Source organism: Coenobita brevimanus, chromosome 81, assembly GCF_032717465.1.
Source record: "Coenobita brevimanus isolate Jiangsu-jjx chromosome 81, ASM3271746v2, whole genome shotgun sequence".
Lineage (NCBI taxonomy): Eukaryota > Metazoa > Arthropoda > Malacostraca > Decapoda > Coenobitidae > Coenobita > Coenobita brevimanus.
In genome coordinates, this window is record NC_137034.1 from 15162219 (window position 1) to 15180982 (window position 18764).

Below are 18764 nucleotides of genomic sequence, written 5' to 3' on the forward strand. Positions count from 1 at the left end.
AGGACAGAGATGTGAACAAAATGAGGAATAGATCTAAGTGGCAATTAATGCAGAGACTGAGCTCATTATATAGGGGCCGGCAGAGCTTGATACAACTTGTAAGAAGGACGCGCAAATGAAGCCAGAGGGGACAAAGAGTTGACACTCCTGCTCTGAACAACAGAAAAAACGACTTACTCTACAATAAGGGTAGAAGGGGGGGAGTGAGGTAGAACACGCTCGTGATCAAACATGCAGCATACTGTACGTTAGAATTACACAAAGGATGATGAAATCATAGGCTATGTAACAATATATATATATATATATATATATATATATAAATATATATATATATATATATATATATATATATATATATATATATATATATATATATATATATACAATGCCATTTCGTTCAGACTAAATGTTACAGGATGTCGCAATAGTCAGAAGGAAGAAAACTGAAATAATGGCTAGACATAAGAAAGGATTGAGGAAGAAAGGAAGAGACTCAGAAAGATGGGTGAGAATGGAAATGACTAAGGAGGGAAAGAAAGAGTATTGGTATTTTCTTTAAGGCGCCCCTTGAGGATATTTATTGGTTAGTCTAGCTTAAAAATGTCTTAGTATACCGCGGATTGGCACACACACACACACACACACACACACACACACACACACACACACACACTATCCATTAACCCAGCTAGCACAGTTTTATTCCTGCTACCACTGGACGGGTTTAGTCAAACACGGATATGTATCCGTTTTTTTGAATTATATTTTAGGTAAGTCAGGTAATTTTATTTTGATTAGTGAAATGTAGGGCATAGAAACGTTATGACCAATACTGAAGAACTTTTTGACGTTCCAGCATGTGACGGGCGATTTCTTTATGCTCATGCAGTCTTTACGAAGGGAAAGAATTAATATACCGAACAACCAGCCCATTTAAGTAGTTTCCCGCCCTTTCTCACCCCACTCTTCTCCTGTTGTCGGAGCTCTGATTTCCTCTCACGTCCCCTCACCTTCACCTCCCAATTATCCTCTCTCTCAGATTTCTTCTCTTCTCCCACCTCTTCTCTCTCCCTCCTGTCTCTCCTTACCTCTTCATCTTCTTCTCTTTGTTCATCTGTGCTCCCACCTCTTGCCTCCCATTCGTCTCTTCCTTTTTCTCACATATCAATTCTGTTCGCTCCTTTCCCCTCTCTCAGCTAACAAAGTCAAATAAATAAGATAAACACGGTAAGGTTATACAGTGACCTTCCCTACCCAGCTGACATCCATAGCACACTCTCCTTTACCCCCCATTACGGAGAGTTTTAAAATAATCAGCAAAATCTACAATATCTTTGGTCGGTCTGGTCACTTCTAGTTAATCCTCGTATCTTGATAAAATTATGCGTTCCTCACATCATCTGCCAGTTTGTCTCATTATTTTTCTGTGCTCATTCTCACCGTCTCGCCATTCGTTCTCTTTATTTAACATTTAGCATTTAAAAATCCTTCTTTATCCACTATTATTCTCCAATTCACTCTCTTTTAGCCTTGTTAGGCCTAATCTAAATTATTATCATCCTTATGTTATCTTTGCATTAGGTATTTAATAACCTGTCTACGTTATGTAAATTGTCTAATCTAGAGTATGTGCCTACACAGTGCAATCTTTGGACCTTATCTATTTATCTGTCTATGTATCAGTTTATATGGCTTAGTGGAGATTATTTCCAATCACTGGAGTAGGAATTCACCCGTTCCCATACTGAAAAAAAAAAAAAAATGTTTGAAAATATTATACTCAACTTAAAGCGCGTCATTTGGGTGTCCTGATTTCGTAGTGCCGTGACCTATTACAATAAAATAAACGGTCTTGTACTGGAAGTGTTTAACTTTTCCTTAACAAACGCATTCATGTAAACTGTTGAATGAGGCTCTGGAATGACTGAACGCAGAAGCAAAAGTGTAATATACTATTAGCAAGGTGTGTGAGGGGCACAAGACAGGTTTATCATGTCACCTTGCCTCCAATACTATCACGTGAATGACCTTCGTGCCGTAATGCAAGCACCGTCATGCAACAAGGTCGTTGTTGTCAAGGCAGAATTGCAACACAAGGACTCTATTTTGATAGCACTGATATACCTTATTACATATAAGCGACTATTAATAATAATAAATTAAACACCAAAGATGGAAACTTAAATAATTCAGTAGCTAAATAATATATATAGTGTTGCAAATCATCTGCCTTATTTGTTTTGCACAAACTTTTCTAATCTCATGCTAGTCATTTTTGTTGTCTAATTGTAAGAAAATAAAACTAAAGAAAACTGTTTAGGCAAATATGATTCATTTCTCCATTTACTAGGAGGTGGTGAATAAAATTAACTAAATGAAACTGCCTAACATTAAAAAAAGAAAAAATCTAAATATGACACACACACACACACACACACACACACACACACACACACACACACACACACACACACACACACACACACACACACACACACACACACACACACACATAAATCCGTTAAAACGCTTTCTCTCCTATGGCTTGTGTTTACACTATTGTCTCAGGGTAACACTTAGGGTTTATTTAGCAAGAATCCAGCCAGTCAGATGGCTAACAACTACAGTCATTATCTCCATCGCTTTTTTATTGACTAATTAATTTTATTATTTTTGGGCTTTGATCAGCCAGTATTATCCAGAAGGTATAATCACCTTCGTTATACCAACTTTTACGCTGCATTTAAATGCAGGACTCGATGCCTTGTATTTCTTATCGCAGGTCTCGTCTCACTGGGTCTGCCTGGCGTACTTTTACAGACAATAGCAACACTTTTATTTAGGTCATGACAGAGATCAGGCCTCTGATGTTGCTTACATTTATTCTTAATCTTGGTGCTGGAGAGAGGGTCGCCTTCACGTTGTGGCCCCGAAATATCAACCGGATCATTTACCTGATTATACAGTACAAAGGTCCCTCAACTCCCTCCTTATCCCCAAAGCCTAAGAGAAGGGATGGGGAGGGAGAACTTCATCTTGCAGTTCATCGGTTTCACGTTCAGATGAGTCCAGGGTTACAATGAAAACAGCCATTAATTTCTATATGCGGCCACACTATTTCCTCATTTTTTTTTTTTTTCACCAAGATCTTGAGCTAAATTATGGCTACCAAGACGCTGATTTACTGAAAACACCTTAAAAGTTGAAAACTCATCAACCTCATTATAATCAAAGGGAAATAAAAACGTGAAGGGTATGCTACATATAAATCTTGAGATAGAAATTGACTTTTTATAAATCCTGAGACAGACATTCACTGTATATATAAATCTTAAGACAGACATCGCTGTATATAAACCTTGAGATAGATGTTCGCTGAATATATAAATCTTGAGATAGACATTGGCTATACGTAAATCTTTAGCTAGACATTCGCTTTATATTAATCTTGAGATGGACATCGCTGTATATAAACCTTGAGATAGACATTCGCTGTATATACACATAAATCTTGAGATGGACATTGGCTATACGTAAATCTTTAGATAGACGTTGGCTTTATATTAATCTTGAGGTAGACATCGCTGTATATAAATCTTGAGATAGACATTCGCTGTATATATACATAAATCTTGAGACAGTCATTCGCAATATATATACATAAATCTTGAGACGGACATCACAGTATATAAATCATTAAACAGACATTCGCTGTATACATAAATCTTCGGATGGACATCGCAGTATATACATCCTAAGACAGACATTCTCTTGCTTCTGAAGCGGTTGTCGACTCTCTACCGTCATTGACGTTTTTCTATATTTCATATGGTTACATTTAGATAATATTCTCTCTCTCTCTCTCTCTCTCTCTCTCTCTCTCTCTCTCTCTCTCTCTCTCTCTCTCTCTCTCTCTCTCTCTCTCTCTCTCTCTCTCTCTCTCTCTCTTTCTCTCTCTCTCTCTCTCTCTCTCTATTTACTTATCTATATCTATCTATCTATTTATCTAAGGTATCTATATATCTATATAATTATTTGCACCACAGCACAATTATACGTGAAGGGGCTAAGATATGCTGATAAGACCTCATCACAAATGGATCACTTCCGAACACAGAGCAAGACATGATAAAGAAAAATATAAGGACAGTCACTTATAAGCGATTTGTACTGCTACGCACAACACCTACCATGCCCCCTACATGCATGGACTGTGAGGGTTAAGTAGGGAATGAGTGTGATCAGACAGCGGCTTGAATGAAGACGAACTAGAGCAAAGTGACCCGAGGTCATAACACCCCGCCTGCGCCCCAAATTTGGGGCCCCCCACTTCCACCCTTACACCTGGTGGATTCCCACTGCCACCCTTACCCCTGGTGGATTCCCACTGCCACCCTTACCCCTGGTGGATTCCCACTTCCACCCTTACACCTGGTGGATTCCCACTGCCACCCTTACCCCTGGTGGATTCCCACTGCCACCCTTACCCCTGGTGGATTCCCACTGCCACCCTTACCCCTGGTGGATTCCCACTGCCACCCTTACACCTGGTGGATTCCCACTGCCACCCTTACACCTGGTGGATTCCCACTGCCACCCTTACCCCTGGTGGATTGTCACCAAAGTCGAACCACTTCCTTAGTTCCATATACTCAACACCTGTGCAAAGTTTGAAGATGATCCGTCCATTGGTTCATCAGTTAATTGATGCACAGAGTCACAAAAAAATATTTCTGTCCTTAACTTAGACTTTTTAGGGTCAACCAAGGTCATATGTAATGGTGCCAATAGAATCCCCATATATGATTTCCTAGTAGTGATGAAAAGTAACCATATGTTTGCCTCCTATGGCACTTTGAAAATTTTGCTCCAAATTTTGGGTCCGTTAATCCCACTCTTACCCACGGTTGATTTTAATCAAAATCGAACCACCTCCTCATTTCTACATACCTAACACCTGTGCAAAGTTTGAAGATGATCCATGCATTGGTTCACGAGTTAATCGATGCACAGACTCCCAAATAAATAAACTCCGACGATCACATACACCCCTTCTGCAATTAATTGCAGGCGGGGTGAAAGAGTATTAATGTTCACAGAATCAAGTAGGGATGATCCTCAGAGAGGATTGTGATGTCGCACCTGAACTTTGGCTTTGATCTGTGAGCTTGACCTTTGACCAGTTTCTGTCTATATCCAGCCACCACATCGCATCACTGCTCACACTATCAGCACAAATTTCGATAACAGTCGCGTTCGTCGACCGCGTGGCATGTGTCTAGTCATGAAACCATCCAAAAAGCTGGATATATGAAGAGACAACGGAAGAAAACTAGAGGTGGTGAGGAAAATGTTGAGCAGCAGTAGTGCCTGGAGAAATAAACAAAAAGCAGAATGGACTATAAGAGAGAGACGAAGGTGGTGATATAGAAGGACGAAGGGCAGTAAAAGAAGAAAACGGTAAACGCTTAAATGCGGAGAGACGGTGTGACGGTGAATGGAACAATGAAAGTGGAGCAGTGAAAGCCTCAGTAGAAGTGGTGCGGAGAGAGAGAGAGAGATGGGAACTGTGATGTCGGTAGAAATTATAGTTATTATAGGGATCAAATATAAATGAATAAAGAATAAAGGAACTCAGTGAAACACAGCTAAAGGGTGGGTGGATAAGTATGTGGAGCAGTGGAAAGGGAAAAATAATAGTGAAAAAAAAAAAACAATGGAATGGAGAGTAGTGTAGCCAAGTTAGGTACAAAACACAGCACTGGTAAAGCAGCGGTATTGCCACTGTAATCCAACTGCCTCCAATAAACGTTGTTAGCTTCGGTGCGGAAAGCATATCGGGAAGTAAACAGGCATATGCAATGGTTTACGAGATAAATAGACGGACAGACGTAGGTAGATAGCTAGCTACATAGACAGACAGATGGGTATACAGTAGACACACAAACAGACAGATGGAGACAGACAGACAGACAGGCAGACAGATGGATAGATAGAAAGATGTAGATAGACAAATGAAATGGCTGGTCAGGAATAATTATAAAAAAAAAAAAAATGAGTCATACACATTTTTTTTTAAGGGAAATGAAACAAGTGGAACCAATTTAACTGAATGAAAATTTACAAGGTAGAAGTGAAGAAACATTGCTATTATTAAATGGAGTGTAAGACGGTCTCCACACCCCTACAATGCACTGACATTAATCTGCACACACTGTCATGATGATTAATGAAGATAGGAAAAAAAACAAAAAAACATATGATCCAAAATTTGTGTTTGTATGTTTTAGTCTTTGACTACAACGCCTGATAATTGTCCGTCAGATATATAGAAATACAAAGAATAATAATAATAATAATAATAATAATAATAATAATATTAGTAGTAGTAGTAGCAGAAGTAGTAGTAGTAGTAGTAGCAGCAGTACCAGCAGTAGAAATAGTAGTAATGATAATCATCATCATCATCTATCTATCTATTTATTTATCTATTGCCAGGCGCCTTAATCCCGTAAGGGGTGACCACAAACAAATCGTCTCCATGGTGCTCTGTCCCCCGCCATTTCACTGCTCTACTTCCAGCTCACACCTCCCTCTCTAATATTCCTCCATCCCGCCATCCCATCCTTGGTCTCCTCCTGCCTCTCCCCCCCTCCACCTCACTCACATACACTCTCCTCGTCAATCTCTCACTCTCCATCCTCTCCACATGGCCAAACCACCTTAATATGTTTCTCCTAACGCTTCCTATCACATCCATATCCACACCACAACATTCCTTCACTTCCTCATTTGTCAGTCTGTCCATGTGACTCCACATGCTCCTCTCAAATAACTCATTTTCACTGCTCTCACTCTTGACTTCTGCCCCTCCAACAAGGTCCAAGCTTCACTTCCGTACGTTAGAGTTTGTATCACAATACTGTCATGTAGCAGCTTTTCACTTCTATGCTCACTTCCCTGTTTCTTATCACTGCTTTCAAGGCACCAGCAACCTTTCTTCCCTGCTGTACCCTTTCAAGCACTTCACCCTCTATAGTTTCATCCTTACTCATCACACTACCCAAGTACTTAACGCACTCAAATTCTCCATTTCCTCCCCATCCAGTCTCACTGTACATTCACTGACTTCACTTCGCTCGAAGACCATCGCTTTACTCTTCCCTACATTCACCCTTAGATTCCGTTTCTTACAAACTCTCCCAAACTCATCCACCAAGCCTTGTAGCTCCCTTTCGTCTTCACTTAACAGCACAGTATCATCTGCAAACAACAGTACAGGGAGTTTCCAAACACTACCCTCTCTCACTATGGCCGCTCCAACATCCACTGCCCTACCTTGAACCTCTTTTATTACCCCATCCATATACAGACTGAACAACCATGGAGGCATAACACATCCTTTGTTTTTCAACCCAGCCTTCAAATAGAAAAATTAATTCAGTTCACCATCCACAAGCACTGCAGCCTTAGCACCCTCATATATACCCTTACATAATAATAATAATAATAATAATATAATAATAATAATAATAATAATAATTATTATTATTATTATTATTATTATTATTATAAATAATAATAATAATAATAATAATAATAATAATAATAACTGTAATCGTAACAAAAATTAAAAAAATAATGATAATAATTGTAATCCTAACAATATAGAGTGGCTAGAAGCCCTTGCCCATGGAACAATAATCATGACAAGTTTGAAACGAAACTGTGAAGAAAATGAAGGAATGGCACCGAGTTTAAAAAATATTGAGAAACAAGATGAAAAATGAAGATGAAACTGAGTAAATACAACACATCATAGTGTTGAGGCACGTAAATGAGAGAGAGAGAGAGAGAGAGAGAGAGAGAGAGAGAGAGAGAGAGAGAGAGAGAGAGAGAGAGAGAGAGAAGGTATGAAGGAAAGCGAGATAATTCAATATTGTCAAGTCAGGCATTCAAGGTGCGACAGGTGGTGCACTGGGCGAAAGGCAAACATTCCGTGTGCCGAAAGCCAGGAGAATGTCTGGGAGGGGCAGGGTGGAAGGAGGGGGAAGTTGGGGACTTGCATGTAGGGGGAATGAGAGGGAGGCGAGAGGCACACACAGGAGAGAGGCGAGCTTAGTCAGACGTCTGCAAGTGGCCCTTCTCGTCGTTTAAGAAAGCTCCCTGGCACTTCATCCTTAGCGATTTATTTTTGGATATGGTTGGTTGATGTCCTTTAGTACATTATCTATGAAGCGTATTGTGATATTGCAATTATTTATTCAACGCGAAGAAGTAGGGTATGATGTCATAAACAATATAAGTTGCTTAGGAAAAGGTGTTAGAGAACTTTCTTGACCGACGAGAATATGGACCTTTGTTACTAACAAGTTGTGCCAAGCGGAATTTTGATCTGTCTTCTGGATAGTGGAGAAAATCAAAGCTAAGGTGTGCAAATGAAGGAAGAATGGGTATATTTCTTGAGGGAAAGGTGTGAACTATGAGAGAGAGAGAGAGAGAGAGAGAGAGAGAGAGAGAGAGAGAGAGAGAGAGAGAGAGAGAGAGAGAGAGAGAGAGAGAGAGAGAGAGAGAGAGACTCAGTAAAGAGCTGTCCCATTCGTGATGTAAGTCCCGAGGATGGGGCAGAATAGATCTAGAGAGAGACTGACGACAGAGTTGAGATGTGAGACTGAAGGAAAAGGAGGACAAGTGTGAGAGAAAGATGTGATAAAAATGTGAAGGAAAACAGGAACTGAAGAGATATCTGTGAGGCGTAGTAAAAGCCTTGAAAAGAAAGGTGATAGACTGAAGCCCTTATTCCCCTCAGTTGGGGAAGCTCCCTAACACCTTTTCCTAAGCGATTTATTCTGTTTACTCATCTTACTGTCCTCCTCTGTGTTACACAGATCCTTCCATTATAGGCATACTTTGCATAGACAGTGTACTAAAGGATAGTAATCAGCTATAGCCAAGAATAAACCGGGAAGGAAGACGTGTTAGGGAGATTTCTTAACTGACGAGAATACGATCGTAGATGGCAGGGAAACACAGGGAAGAGCTGAGTCATATTACTACCGTGATGACTTCTTTGCCACATTGAAAAAACGCTAAGGAGTTTTATTCACCTGAATATTAATCTTCCATAGTGAAAAGGATAAAGACAACCCCCTTTACCACCTTTAATACGTCCATTAATTCAGGAAATATCTCTCGTAATGAAGGCGTTAAAAGTAGTCAGATAACCCCCTGAAACCGATGACGTCCTTATTGAGCTTGATGTCAGACGATTTATTTAGCCTTATTGACATCTCCCCTACTGAAGAAGTTGGAAACACTGCTATACTCCTTTTACTCCAGCTTGGCCTAAAATTGACAACTCTCCATCTTGAAAGTTAGGCTGTAAGAACAGATTAACACTAATACGTGATGCTTGTCACAAAGAAGTGTTACGGAAAGGATGTAGAGCTGTCATTCACCTTCATGAAATAACATGCATAAGGGGGAAAGCCTGGCCATGTTAATGTTAATATATATATATATATATATATATATATATATATATATATATATATATATATATATATATATATATATATATATATATATATATAATTAGCCCCATATAAATGATCATGTCTTTTTTTTTTTCAGTTTTATTCTTGCTACTCCCTCGTAATCTTATTCAGTTAAAGGATGACATTCGAAGAAAATATTAGAAATCGGGTCCATTTACCTCCTCGGCGCGATGACGTATTTCTTGTTACTGCAGACTACTTCTTTCTTCCTACTGTACAGTTACATGGTTTTTGTTTTTATTACCAAACGAATTTGTTAAGTTTTTGTGCAATGTGGTGTTAAGGCGGGGACAGCGATCCTTTAGTGTTGTTGTCAGTATTAATCAGGCCTGGGTCAGCACGTTACCCTACCCATATAAACGCTGACTCTCTCACACCAATCATCCTTGCCCTCCCAGTCGTCCCATCTCAAATCATCCCTCTCACTCCATCAATCCTTGCCCTTTCATTCCCCTCACACCCCTCTTGTCTTTTGCCACCCATCTCTCTCATCCCTCTTACCTTTTCCATCTCTCTCATTCCCCAGCCCCCCTCTTTCATTCCTCAACCCTTTCATACCTCTCATCATTACCTTTGTCAACATTGTCATTCTTCTTATCTTTATCCTCTCATCATTTCATCCCACACAGTCCTCTCGTCTTTGCCCTCCCATTCCTCTCATAAATGCAGTCCTTCTATCCTCTCATCATTTCATCCCACACAGTCCTCTCGTCTTTGCCCTCCCATTCCTCTCATTAATGCAGTCCTTCTCCCCTTCTCCATCGCTCTCATTCCACTTATCCCTTTCATTCCCTAAATCCCACTCATCCCTCTTATGTCTCATCCCTTTCATTTTTGCCTTCTCACTTCTCTTACCCCTCTCACTTTTCCTCACCCTTTTCAGTCTGGAAAACACACAGACAACAGAGGCCTCTATTACAGTAAGTACATATACTGGAGAAGCAGCAAAAAGCTGTACTAAGTACATATACTGGAGAATCAGCAGAAAGCTCTACTATGTACATATACTGGAGAAGGAGCAAAAAGCTCTACTAAGTACATATACTGGAGAAGCAGCAGAAAGCTCTACTATGTACATATATTTGAGAAGCAACAGAAAACTCTGCTATATACAGTGTACATATATTGGAGGGGCAGCAGAAAGCTCTACGAAGTACATATATAGGAGACGCAGCAGAAAGCTCTACTAAGTACATATATAGGAGACGCAGCAGAAAGCACTACTAAGTAGTCTACAAATATTGGAGAGAAAGCAGGAAGCTGTAAGAGGTACATTTAAACAAGCAACAGCAATAGTGTGGGTGTGGATGGCCAAGTTAGTGTGTAGTTCAGAATACATCTACTACACCGTTTTTACTCTGCATTGGCCTAAAATTGCCATCTCTCCATCTTCAATGCTAGGATACGACAAGAGGTTAACACTAGAGTATGATTCTAGTCACGAAGAAGTGCTGTGGAGAATATATCGCGTCGAAGTCTTATTCTGCCACTGAGCTACGTAAAATAAGCTGCAAAAACAACCAAAAGCCTGGGTCAGTTTAAAGAGGACTATAGTTTTGATACAGGTGGCTTGTGGCCTCTAATTACCTGTCCAGTGTTTCTGTTAGTGGAATGATTACAAAGATCCCTAGTACAGAAAAGGACAATGTTCAGGGAACTATCTTGGGCTCATATTCTCCTCAACATATCTTCCTTTCTGATTTAATTTTTACTATGGCTGGCTAACATAGTGCTGTACGTTATTGATGCATAGTATGGTGTTATCAGAAAGATTTAAACAATACAGAAGTGGACGGTAACGCTTAATAAGCAAAATAAATAGTTTAGGAAGAGGTGTTAGGGAGCTTCCTTAACCGACGAGACTTTAACAAGCTGAATGGGAGTTACTTAGATTTTTTTTTTTTTTTCCTAATTATTGATGTTGCTGAGTTGCCTGGGGACAAGGATTGGGAGTTATGAAGGTGAGCAGGCCGGCCATCTTTGACAGCGTACAGTACAGTCAAATGATAAATTCCGCTCACCTCTCCTGCCTCTTCCTCATTACTGGATTTATAAGTGCTTGTATTAGACATAGTAGAAAAATGCGCATTCTATCACCCAAAGATAAATGATAATATGTATAATGTTAAGCGTCTGTGAATCACGCAATAAAAGAGAAGTGAGTGGTCTTTAGCGTTTGACTACATGATGAAAGAGAGGTGGAAGTGAACAGCCTTTGGTATTTAAATCTACAGTACAGTACGTGAGAGGTGAAGCCTGACAGGAACTTTATGAAAATGTAGTGTTATCGTGCAACAGATAAACATTCGATAATTGGTGCCTTTTGATAGGCAGAGTGATGGAATTTAGTATCCGTGTAAATCCATAGAAGGGACAGGGGGAAAAAGGTCGAGCAGAGTGAGAGGAAGTGGCTCAACCAGGATTATAGTTACAGTGTGTGTGGAGAGAGAGAGAGAGAGAGAGAGAGAGAGAGAGAGAGAGAGAGAGAGAGAGAGAGGTATGGAAGTTGGGGGAATTACTATAATGACGCACAAATGAGGATACCGATGATGAAGAGTATAACAATGGTGATGATGATGATGATATAAGTGGTAGACAGTGATCACGGTAATGGTGACAATGACGGTACGTTGTGTTTATGTTGTCCAACGCAGTATTATTTGTCTGAATTATGTGTGTGAAAAAGAAATATACTGTATAGAAGTTGAGGGAGGACAGCTGTGCACAGCTTGTGATAGATAGAACAACAATAGAAGTAGTGGTGTTAGAGGTGGACTGCAGACTGTGGGAAATTTCCAGTCTGCCATATGGAAATGTTGGGAGAGAGACAAAGGTTAGATCTTGAATTTTTTAGTTTTTCTAACGTTCCTGGCTACACAAAACTTATCTTCAGAGAGTCTTTAAACGTTTGATAATATAAAAAATTCAAGCTCTAACCTGTGTCTTTTCCCACCCAACCTTTCCACTTGTCGGAATGGATCAACAAAATATTCGATATGTTGGGGTATCCTGGTTCTGGGCGGCTGAGTGAAAATGTCGAGTGGGGAGACAACCATCCGGAAAGCGTGGAGGAGGTTTATCATGCGGGGGGAGGAGCAGAAGCTAACTCCATTTTTAAAAGGAAATTTGCTGGATGCTATTTATCAAACTGTTGCCTCTCCAGACCATGAAGGGCTACATTTCATGTCAAGGGTACTCTTCTCAACATGTGTATATGGCAGTGAGATTTGGCCTGTATGAGAGGGGATACACTTGGCCACATTTGTACCTGGAGCAATATCCTTTTGAAGCTGAGATCTTTGTAAAATCTGAGGTCTTTGTATGCCTTTTGACCTTCAAGCATCAAAGTTACTTGGCCATTTCGTGTATATTTGACAAACCTGTTCATTCATGCCACTGCTACCATCGAACATGCCAAGCTTGTCAAGAAAGCCAGTTGCCAGACCTCACCTATACACTGATGCTGTCCCAAAGTCTTTATGTGGCCAGCTGTACATGCACACTCGAATGCACAAAGACGAGTGCATTCGAGAGCTGAGCTTGGCGAGTAGGGTCTCACTGAATGCTAGAATGAGAATTGTGTGCTTCCAGGTGTCTTAATGAATGTAGAATTAAGAGGGTACTTTATCGAAGGTTCGGAGTTCATTACAGTTTCAGTAGTATTCTATCCATCCATCATCCAATCCTACGTGGCCGCATGAGGAGAGTAGTATTATCTATATGAAACCATCCTGCGGTAACGTCGCTGTTAATCCACCGACCCGAGGTTAGGGTACCACACAGTAGAGATGCAAAGTTATGTTTTATTTTGCCATAATCACAAAGTTTCTTTCTTTTTATAAAGCTAAAGAAAAAGTCATTGGCCTCAAGTGGCTAGAAATATCCTCTTTTTAGAAAGTGAACTGTGTGTGAGAGGGATGCGTACAGGTGTGATGTGTTGGAACAGAAGCAAGGGGAGCCAGTACGGTTGTTGGGACGGAAACGAGAGAAAATGGAGAAATTTTAAGGAAGTGGAATGAGGGATGTGTTGGGATGTAAATGGTTGAGTAGATTTACTAGGCCTAATGAGTCCTCATAAATGTGAGTTAAATTGGTGATATTTCCCCCCTGTGGTGGGGGGGACACAATCTGGCTGCACTATGGGGTGGTACTACTACTCTGCGGCCAGGTTGTGTTAGGAAGAATACTGCCACCGTATTCCCTGCGTGTCGTAAAAGGCGATTAAAAGGGGCGGGGTGAGGGGACTAGGGACCCCCTCCTCTGTTTTTTAGTTCCTAAAAAGAGACAGGCCAGAGAAAGGGATGGGGGATGGAGTTATCCTCGTACCCTGAAGATTGGGTCTATGAATGTGCGTGGATGTAGTACGATTGAGGCTAAAAGGGTGGAGATTGGGAGAATGTTTGTGAGAAGAAAGTTGGATGTGTTAGCTTTGAGTGAAACGAAGATGAAAGGGAAGGGTGAGTCTATGTTTGGAAGTGTGAATGGAAGATTGTCAGGTGTTGATAGAGGAAGGGCAAGAGAAGGTGTGGCCTTGTTAGTGAGTCCGGATGTACGCAGTGTGTGACTGAATGGAAGGAGGTGTCATCGAGACTGATGTGGGTGAAAGCGAATTTTGAAGGTGAGTTGTGAGTGTTTGTGAGTGCATATGGGCCTGATAGTGAAAGGGATGAAGAAGAGAGGGAGTCTTTCTGGAATGATGTTGATGAGTGTCAGCGGAGTTTTGGAGCGAATGTGAATGTGGTAATGATGGGAGATCTGAATGCTAGAGTGGGAAATGTAGCAGTTGAAGGTGTAGTTGATATGTATGGTGTGCCTGGAAGAAATGAAAATGGGGAACGAATGATAGCGATGTGTGTTGAGCGAGAGATGGTGATTGGAAATACGCTGTTTGAGAAGAAAGATATTTATAAGTATACATGGGTGAGACAGGAGGGTGGAAGGGTTGTTGATAGAGCTTTGATAGACTATGTGGTTGTGTCTAGGAATGTAATAGGAAGATTGTTGGATGTGAGAGTTCTGAGAGGGGAGGGTGGAGGTATGTCTGACCATTACCTGGTGGAGGGAAAGTTAAGAGTAGGTAAGAGATGGGTGAGAGCTAGGAGGGTTAGGTGTGCCAGGGAGGTTTTGAAAGTGAGTGAGCTGGATAAAAGAGAGAAAAAGATAGAGTACAGGGAGAAATTGAAAGATGAGTGGAACGCAGTGAAAGATCGGGAAAATGGCAGTGTTGAGGAGGAATGGCAGTTATTTAAGAGTGCTGTGGTGCGGCATGCGGAAGAGGTGTGTGGTGTGAGACGTGTGGGTGGTGGTGTAAGAAAATGAAGTGAATGGTGGTGCGAGGAAGTAAGTATGGCTGTGGCCGAGAAGAGACGTGCATATGAAGTGTGGCTGCAGAGGAAGGATGACATGTCATATGAAACGTATAAGGAAAAGAGGAATAGGGCTAGAAGGGCTGTGCGTGATGCTAAAGTGGCAGCAGATGAGAGGTGGGGCAGGCTGCTGACAGAGAATTGACGTGCATATGAAGTGTGGCTGCAGAGGAAGGATGACATGTCATATGAAACGTATAAGGAAAAGAGGAATAGGGCTAGAAGGGCTGTGCGTGATGCTAAAGTGGCAGCAGATGAGAGGTGGGGCAGGCTGCTGACAGAGAATTTTCAACAGAATAAGAAAATGTTTTGGAAGGAGGTGAAAAGGGTGCGAAAGGGAGAGTCTGGGAAGGAAGAACGAGTAAAAGCAGAGGATGGAAGGATGTTAATTGAGATCGATGCAGTAAGGAAGAGATGGGCAGAGTATTTTGAAAGATTGTTAAATGTAGAGGAGGAAAGGGTGGCTGAGATTGTGGCGGATGGAAGGGTGCAAGGAATAAATGTGCTGGGAGAGTTGAATGATTCTTTGATCACAATGGAGGAAGTGGAGAAGGCAGTAAAGGAGATGAAAACAGGGAAGGCTGCAGGTATGGATGGGTGTGCTGTGGAATGCCTGAAGGGTGGTGGAGTGACTATTGTTGACTGGTTAGTAAGATTGTTGAATGTGTGCTTTGTGAAAGGTATGATGCCAATTGACTGGGCAAGTGCTTGTGTGGTTCCTTTGTATAAAGGCAAGGGTGATAAGAATGAATGTACTAGCTTTAGGGGTATAAGTCTGTTGAGTGTTGTAGGTAAGGTGTATGGTAGAGTGTTAATTATGAGAGTTAGAGAGGGTACAGAGGGAGCGATTGGTGATGAGCAGTGTGGCTTTAGGAGAGGGAGGGGATGCGTGGATCAGGTGTTTGCGGTGAGACAAGTCCGTGAAAAGTATTTAGCGAAAGGCAAGGATGTGTTTTGGGCATTTATGGATTTAGAGAAAGCGTATGACAGAACTGATAGGGAGGCTTTGTGGACTGTTTTAAGATTGAATGGACTTGATGGTAGGTTACTAAAAAGGGTGAAAAGTTTTTATGTAAATAGTAGAGCGTGTGTAAGAGTGGGAAATACTGTGAATGATTGGTTTCCTGTGAGAGTGGGGCTGCGACAGGGATGTGTGATGTCGCCTTGGTTGTTTAATATTTACATGGATGGTGTTGTAAGGGAGGTGAATGCAAGAGTTTTAGGTGGAGGTCTGAGTCTGGTGAATGTTGATGGTGGAGAGTGGAATCTGAAGCAGCTGCTGTTTGCAGATGATACTGCACTGGTGGCTGATTCAGAGGAGAGATTGAGACAGTTGGTAGAGGAGTTTGGAAGGGTGTGTGAAAGGAGGAAATTGAAAGTAAATGAGAATAAGAGTAAAGTGATGAAGTGTACGAGGTTGGTAGATGGTAGGGGGATGATTATAGTTTTGAATGGCGAGTTGCTTGAGGAGGTAGAGTGTTTTAAATATCTAGGGTCACATGTTGCTGTGGATGGAAGAATAGATGCAGAAGTGAAGTTTAGAATAAATGAAATAGGAAAGGTGCTGGGAGGAATGAAAAAAGTGTTTAGATATCGTTAGCTTAGAATGGATGTAAAGAGAAGGCTGTATGAGGGTGTTGTGTACCGACTGCATTATATGGGGCTGAAACATGGAATATAGGTGTAGCAGAGAGGAAAAGTTTGAATGTAATGGAGATTAGGTGTCTGAGGAATATGTGTGGAGTGACGCTTATGGATCGAGTGCGAAATGATGAAGTGCGAAGGAGAACTGGAGTTGTTCGGGAGATGGCTGGTAGAGTTGAGCAGAGGGTGTTGCGATGGTTTGGGCATATGGAGAGAATGGATAATGAGCGATTGGTGAAAACGATAACTAGATATGATGTGAGAGGTGTAAGGCTGAGAGGAAGACCACGAATAGGTTGGATTGACAGTGTGAAGAGAGCACTGGATGTGAGAGGGATGTCTGTTGAGCAAGGAAGAGTGGCTGTGCGTGACAGAAATGAATGGAGAGAAATTGTGAATGAATAAGTGATGACGCAGCCCTGAGGAGATATTCTCCCGCATTTGATCTGATCAGCTAGTCAGGTCAGGTGCGGGTAAGGAGATGAGTCTGTTATGATGTGGCAGGGGTAAACCAGCTCTGCTGTCAGGCCCTGCTGCGGATGTCACTGATTGCATTGCGCACTTGACCCTTGTGCGGTGTGGTGAGGTGAGGATCTGTCCGTTCTCCCCTTTGGGGCTAAGATGCGAATGAATGTATTTGAATGGATGAGTAAATGGGGAGTGTGTCGTCCTGTCTCGGCTACCTCCCTTTCCTTGGGGGAAGCAGCCTAGGTATATAGATAGATAGATAGATAGATTTCCCCTCGTCCCACTTGTACTGCATAATGAGACCGCCACTTCTCTTCAACATTGCAAATCATCGTCCGTTCAAGCCACTGCTTAGCCGGCGTCACACACACTAAATCACCCCCCTCCTCTCTCTTAGTTCATGTAGCCTAATTAAGAATCTATCGGCTGGTCTATTTGATAATTGCCCATTTGATTACTGATGTATTTGAAAATTATATTCAGTTGTACATGATTCATGTGTTATACGTGCTAAATCGTAGGAATATTTTGGTGGTAATCTTTACTTCTTTCCAATGAGTCCAACTGTGACCACGGGATCAATATATCCAGGTGTGTCAGTATTCTTCGAGTATTAATTTAGGTTTGTAAAAATTCATAACTGGATATACAGACCGTGATTATATTTTATCTGCTTTGATCGTTCCCAGTTTGTAGAGTAATCTGTCTCAGTTCTTAATGCTTAGTAGATCTTAGGTTAAGTCATTTTGAAATTCGAGTTTTATTATCCTCCAGGGTACAGTGCGGACGAGAGTGAGTGACCCGCAAAGTGTGCTTAATATCTAACAGCTCACGCACTCTCCTAAAGTTCACGCTACCTCATTTCCCATAAACTCGAATAAGATCACGCTACCTCATTTCCCATAAACCCTCTAATAAGATCACGTTACCCATTTTCCATAATCTCTAATTTCTGACCATTACACTGGTGGCTCTAAAATTCTTGCATTACAGTAGAATTATGGATGTGGAATATTTTGGTGTGGGAACAGCAGATATATATCGGTAGAAAGAGCGTTAGGCACCAGCTCCCCCATCTTTTCCACTCCAGATGCTACTCTTCCTAGTTCAGGATAAAGCTCCCATTTTCTGAGAGCAGCCCAGCGTGCCTCTGCCACCGGCGAGGCAGTGGCGAGCGGTAGGTTGTTGAGAAAAATCAGTTCCTAATGCCCGCTCATTCCGCGCCTCCCGCAGGTATTGCGACACACACGCATAGCCCTTTGCCAGACATTCACCTGTGACCTCATTTCATTCGCCTTTTGCAGTATTCGAATGGAGTGGAAATGTGATATCGAACCTGATTCGAATTTAAATACCCAGGAAGAAAAAAAAAAAAAAAAAAAAGCCTTATCAGTGCTATCAGTGTTGGGTACATATTGGCTCCAAAGCAGTCGCTGGCTCTCACGTTATGAAATGTCAAAAATATATATATGTTTAATTCAAACTAAGGCTGCTTGTTTCACAGCCTGTAACATGGTATACTATTATATTCTAGAAATCGAATGTTAGCTACCTTGAAGGAAGAAGGCAGTATGTAAAAAGACTTGTTTTTTCTTTTCTTTTTTCTGCTTGTGAAAAGTTGCAGCGACAACGGTGAATCAGTGAGGCGATCATTGGAAGGCTCTGGCTGAAGGACTGACTGGGTACCGGACTAGGGTTTGTATACGAGTGACAAGAGCTGTGATGA

General features: G+C 41.3%; 1 protein-coding gene across 1 annotated transcript in view; it reads left to right on the forward strand.

Annotated features, from left to right (window-relative positions):
• The first annotated feature begins 12971 nt into the window (after window positions 1-12971).
• The window catches only part of LOC145409495 (uncharacterized), a 91992-nt gene continuing 86199 nt past the window's right edge, over window positions 12972-18764 (forward strand). Inside the window, exon 1 of the mRNA XM_080279886.1 lies at window positions 12972-13103. Coding sequence (XP_080136012.1) covers window positions 12972-13103 — 132 coding nt within the window. The remainder of the gene's footprint in view (window positions 13104-18764) is intronic.